This window comes from Schistocerca nitens, chromosome 1, assembly GCF_023898315.1.
Source record: "Schistocerca nitens isolate TAMUIC-IGC-003100 chromosome 1, iqSchNite1.1, whole genome shotgun sequence".
Taxonomy (NCBI): Eukaryota; Metazoa; Arthropoda; class Insecta; order Orthoptera; family Acrididae; genus Schistocerca; species Schistocerca nitens.
This window is the reverse complement of record NC_064614.1, coordinates 642638916-642651397: the sequence shown is the minus strand read 5'-3', so window position 1 is coordinate 642651397 and position 12482 is coordinate 642638916. Positions and strand designations below refer to the sequence as shown.

General features: G+C 40.1%; 1 protein-coding gene across 3 annotated transcripts in view; it reads right to left on the bottom strand.

Moving 5' to 3' along the window:
• LOC126258146 (TBC1 domain family member 9) overlaps nucleotides 1-12482 on the bottom strand; it is a 200389-nt gene that overhangs the window by 159990 nt on the left and 27917 nt on the right. For 2 of the 3 annotated variants that reach the window (XM_049955619.1, XM_049955618.1), the window contains exon 3: nucleotides 10064-10237. The exons of the other annotated variant lie outside the window; for it this stretch is intronic. In XM_049955619.1, coding sequence (XP_049811576.1) covers nucleotides 10064-10237 — 174 coding nt within the window. The remainder of the gene's footprint in view (nucleotides 1-10063; nucleotides 10238-12482) is intronic. 3 annotated transcript variants of the gene reach the window in all.

Here is a 12482-nt window from a genome sequence, read left to right as displayed (position 1 = left end):
GTGTGGAATCAGGTGCAGACTTTTTTCTGACTGATTATGTGAGAGGAAAATTTTGCAGATTTTTAATTAGATACTGGATCTCTCATATTGGTGGCAAGTAGGAATACACCTTCTAAAGTAGAATTGAATCCATCAAGCTGGAGATTAAATGGCATAGGTAGGGGTCATGTTGATTCACTAAGTTTGGCAGTGATAGGATTCTGAGTGGGGGAAAGTAACTTCCAGGTTAGGGTAGAAGTTCTCCTATGATTATAAATGTCTATGAAGTCATACTCTGTTTATATGTATTTCCTAGCTGCACATCATGCCAAAGTTGACTTAGAACAACGTAGTACACAACTGTTTTCATGTTTGTATTATCACTGGAAAATCATTACTGTTGTAAGGATCTCATCAAGGCCACCTAAAATGTGTAAAACATACTTTAAAGCCAACTCACAATATATCATACCGAACGGTACTGAAAGATTAATCTGGCCTGACGTAGGAGCTTATCTTCTGGTAAACTCTTTGTGTATATTTGATCCTTTGCCTGAGAATGAGGAATTAGATAAAGCACAATGTTTCACATGATATAGTTTGTCCTAGGTAAGGGAAATTGGTGGAAGCAGAGTTGTGCCTGTCAGTATTGGTAACTTTAATTCCTAAAAGGTTATGCTGGCACAATTCTCTGATGCCTAGCTTCAAAGTACTGGATGAAGATGAACAAGATAGGAATTTCACATTGATCTGTACAATGCCTGGACAGTCTGTCATTTTAACTGCACTGACAAGGAAAGTACAACGTCTAGAGATACAAAGAAAGGGGGGCACGGAGAGACCATTAGAGGAATATTTTAAGTTATTCAATCCTCTTCAACTGCTGCCTGCCACACTATTAAAATATCATATTCCCTGGGAATAAGTCACTTGTCTGTAAAAAAAAAAAAAAAACTGCACCAAGTCACACAGCATTTGAAAACTGTCATGGAAGAGTTTATAGATCAACAGCTTCAAGATAGGATCATAGAAGAGAGTAATAACCCTTGGCCTGCACCCATTGTCATTGTACCAAAAAAAATCATCAGATGGCAGTAAAGCATGTAGATTTTATTCCAACTACCATAACTTAAACCAGGAAACAATTGCAGGGACCTTAAGATAATCTAGGCCAATTAATTATTTTAAAACCATGATCCTAAAAAGTGGGTACCATCAATTAGAGACTGTCTGACAATAGTATTCTCAACTCCAGCTAGTCATTATCAATGTCCAGCTAGTCATATCAATACCGTTGTGTGCCTTTTGAATTGAGAAATACAACAGCAACAGTCAACTGCCTTAGTGTTTTGAGAAGAATAAAACCAAAACAATATAGGGTTTATTTAGAGGATATTGTGTTTTCTGAGGATATATAAGAGCTTGTGCTGTGTTTACATGAAGTATTTGGCCATTTACATGCAACATAATAAGCAGTCAGCCTGTAAAAAAATCTGACAGTCACTATACAAAAGGAACTGCTTTCATATTCAAGCCTAGCCAACTTTTATCTAAAATTTATTCTAAATTCTCTGAAATTGCAAGACCCCTCAACCAACTACTGGAGAAAGGAGTAATGTTTCAATGGCCTCCAGATTATGAAACAGCTTCCCTAAAAGTAAAAAATTTATTCACCTCTAGCCCAGTTTTTACTTTCCCAGATTACTAAAAGCAAATTATGTTGTCATGTCATGCTAATAATTTTTCCTAGGTGTGTATTTTATTCTAGGAGGTAAACAGACAAGAACATCCAATAGCACACGTATCAAAACAACTTAAGGCAGAGAAAAATTATTCTACCACTGAGAAAGAAATGCTAGCACTAATATAAGGAGCAACTTATTTTCACTGTTATTTGTATGGACAACAATTTGTAGTAATAACTGATCATGTGGCATCGAAATGGTTACTAGGACTTAAAGATCCAACTAGGTGTCTCACTAGAAGGGCCTGGCGACTGAGTGAATTCGATTTTGAAGTTGTATGTCAATCAGGTAGTTCACACGGAAACACTGACAGTCTAGTAACAAGATACACACTAAAAAATGTGCTCGGGTAGACACAGAAGAATGACGAGAAGCACAAAGTGTTGACTCATACTGCAGCAGCTTACTAAGCATCCACAAGTCAGCACAGAAGATGGAGAGCTAAACAGGAAGACAAGGTTGTGCATAGTAGTGTCAATGAAATTGTGTAACAAAGTGTTGAAGAATGCTCATGATTCAATTCTAGCAGGGCACAGTGGCCGCTGGGCTATGGAACACAGAGTTGGGGAAAATTACTGGTTGGTGACACAAAAACAGATGTTGATCCTTACATAAAAAATTGTATCCAATGTGCTCAAAGAGCAAAACTCATTTGTCAAAACATTACACTGCATAGATTACAGACGCAAAGGGTAGGCATGTGCACTCTCAGACAGTTTGCTCAAATACCATCAGAAAACCATTTTATGCTAATAATAACTGATCATTTATCATGTTTTCTGTCCAACAGGCAGATACAGTGGCCCATGTGATGATTACCCAATGGATATCAACATTTGGAACACCCGAGGCAGTGATGGTGGACCAAGGGACAAATTTTGTCAGGTTTTAACAAAGAAGTTGTGAGGATTATTATGCATTAAAAAATTTATAAACAGTGCAATACACACACAGGGAAACTGATGTGCTGAAAAAGTCCATCATATGGTTGGGAAACTGTTGAGTTACTACATTAAGCCATCACAATGACTGGGATGCATTACTTCCTTATGTAGCAGTGCCATGTAACTTAAAAATTATCCTCCAGTGAGGTGGTTTTTAATCAGAAGATGTTATCTCCTTTTGAGCTACGTAAGACCTCTCCAGGAAAAGATAATATCATTGGCAAAGAATTTATTGAAAAGTTTAAAAAATATTTCATGCAATGTTAAAAAGATGAAAGCCTTGGAATGATAGGTAAGTAGCCATATTTAAAAATCAGTATCACCAAAGTATCATGATGGACAATGGGTATGCTAACCAATCCATATTTGCCTGGGAAAGGGAAAGAAGGAAAAAATTAGACAAAAGAAGCAGGTCTGTCGTACACTTATTCCGACACATCACTATGCATTCAGGACTAATAAAATACAACAGAATTCCAAGATAACTGAGGATGCAATATGTTTGTGTATTTTATGTGTTTACTTACTAATTACTAGGGTTGTATGTTTATATACACTCCTGGAAATGGAAAAAAGAACACATTGACACCGGTGTGTCAGACCCACCATACTTGCTCCGGACACTGCGAGAGGGCTGTACAAGCAATGATCACACGCACGGCACAGCGGACACACCAGGAACCGCGGTGTTGGCCGTCGAATGGCGCTAGCTGCGCAGCATTTGTGCACCGCCGCCGTCAGTGTCAGCCAGTTTGCTGTGGCATACGGAGCTCCATCGCAGTCTTTAACACTGGTAGCATGCCGCGACAGCGTGGACGTGAACCGTATGTGCAGTTGACGGACTTTGAGCGAGGGCGTATAGTGGGCATGCGGGAGGCCGGGTGGACGTACCGCCGAATTGCTCAACACGTGGGGCATGAGGTCTCCACAGTACATCGATGTTGTCGCCAGTGGTCGGCGGAAGGTGCACGTGCCCGTCGACCTGGGACCGGACCGCAGCGACGCACGGATGCACGCCAAGACCGTAGGATCCTACGCAGTGCCGTAGGGGACCACACCACCACTTCCCAGCAAATTAGGGACACTGTTGCTCCTGGGGTATCGGCGAGGACCATTCGCAACCGTCTCCATGAAGCTGGGCTACGGTCCCGCACACCGTTAGGCCGTCTTCCGCTCACGCCCCAACATCGTGCAGCCCGCCTCCAGTGGTGTCGCGACAGGCGTGAATGGAGGGACGAATGGAGACGTGTCGTCTTCAGCGATGAGAGTCGCTTCTGCCTTGGTGCCAATGATGGTCGTATGCGTGTTTGGCGCCGTGCAGGTGAGCGCCACAATCAGGACTGCATACGACCGAGGCACACAGGGCCAACACCCGGCATCATGGTGTGGGGAGCGATCTCCTACACTGGCCGTACACCACTGGTGATCGTCGAGGGGACACTGAATAGTGCACGGTACATCCAAACCGTCATCGAACCCATCGTTCTACCATTCCGAGACCGGCAAGGGAACTTGCTGTTCCAACAGGACAATGCACGTCCGCATGTATCCCGTGCCACCCAACGTGCTCTAGAAGGTGTAAGTCAACTACCCGGGCCAGCAAGATCTCCGGATCTGTCCCCCATTGAGCATGTTTGGGACTGGATGAAGCGTCGTCTCACGCGGTCTGCACGTCCAGCACGAACGCTGGTTCAACTGAGGCGCCAGGTGGAAATGGCATGGCAAGCCGTTCCACAGGACTACATCCAGCATCTCTACGATCGTCTCCATGGGAGAATATCAGCCTGCATTGCTGCGAAAGGTGGATATACACTGTACTAGTGCCGACATTGTGCATGCTCTGTTGCCTGTGTCTATGTGCCTGTGTTTCTGTCAGTGTGATCATGTGATGTATCTGACCCCAGGAATGTGTCAATAAAGTTTCCCCTTCCTGGGACAATGAATTCACGGTGTTCTTATTTCAATTTCCAGGAGTGTACATCACAGTTAAGTTTATGGTTTAGGAGGTACTGAACTAGAATGTGTGTCGTCTTTGTGAAATAGGATCTTAAATGAACACAAGGAAAACATTTTGTTTAGGTGCTTATTTGAAGGAACTTTTGAGTGAAATCTTATTTACAATATTGCCAATGACAGTAAAACATTAGTGCTAAGGCTGGCAGGAAACATCAAAGTTATGTAGTGCAATAGGTTAACTATTTTGTTAAGAACTGATGTGCAAGTAGTTGACCATTTTGTGCAGGCTTGAGCAGCAAGTAGGCTGTTTTAGTGTGTGTGTGTGTGTGTGTGTGTGTGTGTGTGTGTGTGTGTGTGTGTGTGTGTGTGCGCGCGCATTAGTTGTAGGTATTTATCTTTAAGGATAGAGATTTTATGCTTAGTCAGTTTATTCATCTAAGATGAATGGTAGTATTACATAGCACTGTTCTCCAGGCAGGAACTACTATGCAATCAGACCAGGCCAATCACCAGCTGTCCCACACAATGGGTAAACACTGTACATAGGTCACGTGAATTAATCTGTCCCACTCCTGACCACAACAGAACGTCCAAAAGAGATAATTACAGAGAAAATGGAATCTTTCCAAAGGAAACAACTGCATTCATTATAATCCATGGTAAACCCAGGGATCATTATTTTCGCTTGTTATGAGCAATGAGGTTACTGTGGCATAAAGTACGTATAGCTACACCATCAAGATTTATTGGTCAATGGCACCTAATACGATATTTCCAGACCAACTTTTCAATTACCACCCACCATCGTTGCAACCACAACCCGGAGTATCGTCCACACATTAATTTACCTACCAAATATACCCTTTGATATCCCTTCTAATGAAAACTTAACCTACTTCAGTAACTCTTTAGACCCAACCCTGCTCGCTTCGCTTCCTTAGATGAGATATTAGCTGCACAAAATGGCCGTGTATCAATGGAACACCTTCTAGTCCACATAAAAAAGTATTGTATAGCATATCATTACCAACTCTTTAACTATAGAAACTTCAATATCAGCTGGCTGCACAGTTCTGTTAACAATTAGTATTGTGTACTGTCACTTCAGTCACAGAGTTGCCCAAATCCTACCCAATCCTTACTTTCTTTTAACCTGTGGGTCAATAACAGTCATGTCGGCATGAGTGAAGAAGTGACTCAACCTCAACAAATGAAATAAAGGTTATATAAAAAGGGAAGAACAACACACCAAAGGTAAAAGTGGTGCAAGAAGTGTTTACTCCAAATTTGTGAAGCAGAATGTGAATTGTAGAACTAGTGACAGATGGATCAGTTCCCAGTTGCATTTGGGCTCTTTAACAGCAATCCAGAGGACCATATTAAACTAAGAAGGGAGGAGATGTAACAGCAAAAACTCCACCACAGTTCAGAGCATTAACCAGGCTGCAGTCTTTGCCAACCACCACGGACAGAAATCTGTTGACGCTGCGCCTCCTCACCGTTGGCCACTTTTGCATCCTCCTCCTCCTCCTCTTCAGCGACAACACCAGCTCCTTTTGATTTGTTTCAATGTAACCCAGAAACAAACTTTTTTCCTCAACTGTTAGCACTGGAAGCTGCATTTAAAATGCTTCAGAACCACCCTATCATTGCTGAACAGCTGGGCAGTAATGTAATATGAAATCTGTGTTGGCCAACATCGTGTTGACTGCTGCCACTACTGCTGCTGAGACTCAAATTGCTGTCCATCCAGGCACTAAGCAGCTTAGAAGGAAGACTATGACATGTGGTCCAGCCTCCTCACCTCTGCCAAGATACCAATGAAGGACTACTTCACCCTGTACTACTAAGGGTGAGAGAGACAAAGAGAAAGAGAGAGAGAGAGAGAGAGAGAGAGAGAGAGAGAGAGAGAGAGAGTGATGTGTTCACAGTGCCAGATGTTCTTCACCAGGCTGACCATGCCTGGGCCAGAGTAATGCGAGACCTCTTTACAGCAGCAGCCACGGCAGAACTGCACACTCAGTGCTTCCTCCAAGCAAGGTCTGATCAGAGGAAGATGCCAAGATGGTGTATTCATCCTGTTGGTCATTAATTCTAGAAGCTTTAAAGTCCAATGATTATAAACAAACAGCAATAAAGATGTTTTATCTACCAGCCACCTATCCAAGCTGCACTTCTATCCATCTTCAGTAGATAATTGTTACCAACATCCAGCCTTTGCAGCAACCCCATCACAACACACAAAAGCAACAAATGGCTTGATGAATGCCGTTTCTTACCCACAGTGGATTAATGTGTTGTTCTTGGATTAGTCACAGGTTGGACAAGAGAGTATTTTGCAATGTCCACAAACCTGTAGTAAAGGTACCCACAGTCTTGCAAAAGATCATCAATATAGCACAAAATAAATTCAGACTGCCATTGCAGTTAATAAGAATGTTGTGAACAAATCTTAGCAGACATCATGGGATATAGAGCAAGTGTATGGGCTCACATATTGAGTATAACAACTTTGATCCAGGTAATATGAAGAGTGGAGGGAAGTATACTGATAAGATTACTTGGGGAACATCAACAGGTGCTCTTTTTATTATTCTTGGGATCTGGCCAATGGATTCCATAATACACCACAAATGTGCAATGTACTGGCTAATAAAAAAGGACAGAGAAAGTTAATGCCACTGTAGGAGAATATGCAGACAGCAAGTTGGAAATAATGAATAAGTTATTAATATAATGACAAGGATCCTGGGGAAGCAGTACTACTGTGAGAAAAGTATATGAAATATTTCCTAATGTTAAGGAAAGGTTGTTGATTGGTGAAATTCACCTCTCAAGAGGTTTGGTTCACTCTATAAGTGGACATGGCCCATATCCCACTTACCTAAAGAGGATAAATAATATAAAGTGATGTTTGTGGACTGACAGTGACTCTTGAGCATATTTTCTTCAAGTGTAACATACAAATATCAAAGATGGAGGGGGGGGGGGGGAGGAGAGAGAGAGAGAGAGAGAGAGAGAGAGAGAGAAACAGTGTGTGTTATAAACTCACAGGGGCAGTGGATTCTACTAGGTACTGAACAAAAATTATTATCTGCAAAGATGTCAAGAAGTGGATTGGACTTTGATTTGGAAGATAAGATCCAGCTACAAGAAGAGATTAGGCTTCACAGACAACACACATGAGATGCCTCTAGGATAGGGAGGAAACATCAACATGTGTCATGCAGAATGGGATCGTGGTACTGCCCTGTACAAGCACTACACCCCATATTGATGTGTATGTCACTGCAGAGGGGCATCGAACATAGTGTCACTCATAGCCAGTTTTCTGGTAACTCTGTATCCGTATCACTGTGTTACATACTATAATATGGTCAGGATATCTCTCAGTGCACACATTAACACCAATCCACATGGGTTATTATGAATCACAAAGATTCCTACATTTATGGACACAGATGTACATATTATAGATAAAATTTTATTATTTCACCAAAAACATTTAGTTTTTGGTAGTTTTTATCATACAAATAACCTAGTAAATGATCCTATATGTCATTTTTTTTTCAAGCCTGTGACATGATACTTTGAGAAATATAACAGGGCAATTATTTTCAGCCATAATGGCTCTGTTTGTGCACCATGACTGTGTGGGATAATTATTTATTTCAAGTTTCTGCTACCAGTCTCTCTTTATTTTATGCTTAATCTAACATAATGCAACACGTTTCGAACATTTTCTGTTCATCTTCAGGTGTTTATACATACATACATATAACATACATATAGAGAAATGTTACTTAAAAATAAGCAGTCTTAAACTAAATTAATCCAGAACTCTTTGTCCACTGTTTTTTTTTTTTTACTGTAGCTGCTGGTGTGGCATTTGGGGGGAAGGAAGGGGGGCAGTGTATGGCTAGACATCACTGATTTCGAATTCTAGCCATACACTGCCCCCTCCTTCCCCCCAAATGCCACACCAACAGCTACAGTAAAAAACAATGGACAAAGCATTCTAGATTAATCTAGTTTAAGACTATTTATTTTAAAGTAACATTTCTCTATATGTATGTATGTACGTATGTATAAATGTCTCAAGATGAACAGAACATGTTCGAAACATGTTGCAATATGTTAGATTAAGCATAAAATAAAAATTGACTGGTAGCAGAAACTTGAAATAAATAAATAACAGGGGAATATCTCTGGCAGCCATATCTATATAAACAAGACATGTTCAATTTATAATAAACTATTAAACTATCCTTTAACCTGCGGCTTTTCCTACTTATGCGTTCTACACATCTACTGAACACACCACCTCCCACTGTGTCCACCTCATCCTCCTCCCATCTATCTCCTATCTCCTCCTCCTCATTCAATGTCTCTTCATCTCCTTCAGCCCCCCCCCCCCCGACCACATCTTATATCTTTCTCCTGTCTCCCTCTCACCATCCCCTCCTCTATCCATGTTAAGCCATCCCCATCTATGCTCATTGGCACATGTAGCCCCTGCAATACAGTTTCTATTCCCACAACATGCCTGTCTTTCAAGGCAAGCCACTCACTAAGGGCTTGAAAATCATTTATTTGCCCTTAACCTACGGGCCACCATGCAAAGCAAATCAGTGAAGCAGGCTGATATAAGTCCAACTCAACAAGTGCCTGTCATGCAGGGCAGCCTACAAGTTGGGCCTCGAAAACTTCCTTGTCCTTCACATGTAGACTGCCCTGCTCCGATTTTGCAGGTCAATACAGTCCCCACACAATATGCCTGTCACGCAGGGTGGCCTATATGCCAGGGGTTTAGAAAAAAACACAATATACATACATAAAGCTGAGTATGTACTTGAATTAATGAAAGACTAAGGTTTCACATCCAGTCAATGACATGGTCATTACAGGTGGAGCACAAACTCAAACAGTGGAAAAGTGGGGAAGGAAGTCAGCTATGCCCTATCAAAGGAACCATCTTGGCCTTTGCCCTAAGCGATTTAAGGAAATCATAGTAAATCTATCTAGAACACTTGGCGGGGATTTGAAATACCACCATCCCAAATAAGGTTGCAGTGTCTTACACCTTTGCCACCTCACAATTCATACATGAATTAATTACACATATTAAACTGTTACTTACATTCCATATACAATATAGGCGCAAAGTATTAACTGGTTTGGGAAAAAGATCAGTTTATACATAACTATAAGCAAACAATTTATATGAATGCCTTATTTTGTTCACATTCAACTTAATTCTAGGTTTAATTTTTACCACAAAATTGAGAGAGAGAAATGGTCTACAAAATTTCTCTGCATTATAAAAGTTTTCAAACAAAAATAATTTCAGCTTCTTTATTACAACTAAAAAATTCTTTACTGTGTATCAGTACATAGCTTCAAGGAGTATTGAAATATAGTTACTCAAACAGAACTCACCATCAATGCCTTGATTATCTGGTACATTGTTTGCTATGACAGACTGAATTTTGCAGCAGACGAATTCAGTAACATCATCTTCATTATCAAATGAACTCAGTGTGCTAGACAGGTTACGCTGCAGCCACTCCCAATCCTTCTCAATTTCCACATGTGTCAGAGAGCATGCAATCACTTTAAAAATAATTTTCATTTAATTAATATTCGCCAAATTTCACTTTTCTGAGGTTATAAAATTAAGACAAAGAAACTCTTGGGCATATATCATGCACTAAGGTTGCTGTATACACTGAAAATTAGCAGTATTCTTTCAACATTCCAACAAATATTAAGGTATTTATTTTCAGGCATCTACTTTATTACAGTGGGACATTCAGTATTAAATAGGAGTCTGGAAAGGAGATTTCATGGCACCAATGCTACTCCCTGCAGCTCTATGCTAAGTCTTCAGCCCTCTCAACTACGAAAAAAAGAGAATAAACAAGTTCGCGGAAGATAACAACTGGATGAGCAACAAAAGAAGTAAACAGGTGATACAATATGGCTCATAGTAGTTTTAGATTAATTAAAGAGAGTTTTAAAAACCAACCCCCTATTGTTTCTCAAATGGAAACATAGTATCTACTGCCCATTTTGACTTACTGTTGTGGGATATGGATTTTTAATCTGAAACTACTAAAAAAACTGTGGGTCATCAGCACCTAATAGTGGGAAACATGTTAATAATTACCAATACAAATGCAAAAACGAACAAATGGATCAGGAAACAGAATAATGAAATATTTACTATTAAAAACAGTCTTGATCACAATTTATGTATTAAGGTGACCGGTTTCGACCACTATTGTGGTCATCTTCAGACCACTGAGTAGGAACCTCTTTCTGCTGGAGAATCACTACTGAGTCACCTTAATAAATAAATCGTGATCAAGACTGTTTTTAATAGTAAATATTTGTAACTCACTGATCACTGCTACTCCCATAACGTATTCAAAAGTAAAGAATAATGAAAGACACAATTAGTAGTGTGAGAGGGAAATACTTCTCATCCCATCTGGTACGTCTCTTCTGACCTGGTGTTCTGAGTGACTTTTCAGTAACTCTTCCAATTTCCTATACCTCAAATCAGTTCTTTTCCTTCATCCCTTCAGCCAGAAGGAGCACTTGGTTTCAAAAGCTTAACTCTTATGTGTGTTTTCTCATGACACCGCTTGTTGAGTAAATTTTTTATCTATCCAATTTTATTATATCATTCTAAAATGCATCACTGATAATTCCCCTACTTTCTACTTTTTGTTTCAACCAACTTTCAGTTCCTAATATGATTTGGAAGTGACTGCTTTTCACAAGAGATGGAACTTCTAGGTTTAAGACATTTCATCATTTACCTCTCACGTTAAACAACAATATCAGAATTGTGAGTCCGGATGCAAAACACCTTATTATTTGTTTACATGCAATAAATAAGATTTATAGAAGCCTCTGACAACAGTGATATTTGTCGCCGAAACTAGTTTGGGGAATAAATAAGTAAACAAATAACAAGGCGTTTTGCTTCAAAGTGGACTCACAATTCCGATATTATTGATTCTCTATGCAAACATGGACCAAATGGAAGAGTTCCAAGAAAAAGTTATTGACTTTTTGACTTTCAGGTTGTCTTTTACACATGCTCATTGCCCCTGTCAGTAGAACAAATATGACTCCCATACACTTGAGTATCATTTCTAATACAGGCTCCCACACTGTACGGTTTATTGCTTAATATTTAAAGGAGTAGCCTACACTGATAATTGTCAAAGCTGACTACTTTCTATGTGCTGGAAGTAGAATTAAAGTATCCACCAATCCTACAGTGACACTGCACCACACAAGCGGCTTGTAGTGAAATTGCGTGCCTAAGGAATATCGTCTCAGTTATGTGACTGGATTCACTATTTCCTGTCAGAGAGGTCACAGTTCGTAGTAACTGATGGAAAATCGAGTGAAACGAAGTGAATTCTTGTATTCCTCAAGGTAGTGTATAGGCGCTTTGCTGTTCCTTATCTATATAAACAATTCAGGAGACAATCAGAGCGGCTGTCTTACGTTCTTTGCAGATGACACTGTCGTTTATCGATTGGTGAAGTCATCATAAGATCAAAATCAATTGAAATAGAATTTAAAAAAGATTATATATGGTGCAAAAACTGGCAATTGATCCTAAATAACAAAAAGTGTGAGGTCATCCACGTGAGTGCTAAAAGGAATCCACTAAACTTTGGTTACATGCTAAATCAGTTAAATCTAAAGGCCGTAAATTCAACTGAATACCTAAGAATTACAATTATGAACAACTTAAATTGGAAGGCAGGCTAACTGAAGACTGCATTTAATTGGCAGGACACTTAGGAAATGTAACCGATCTACTAAGGAGACT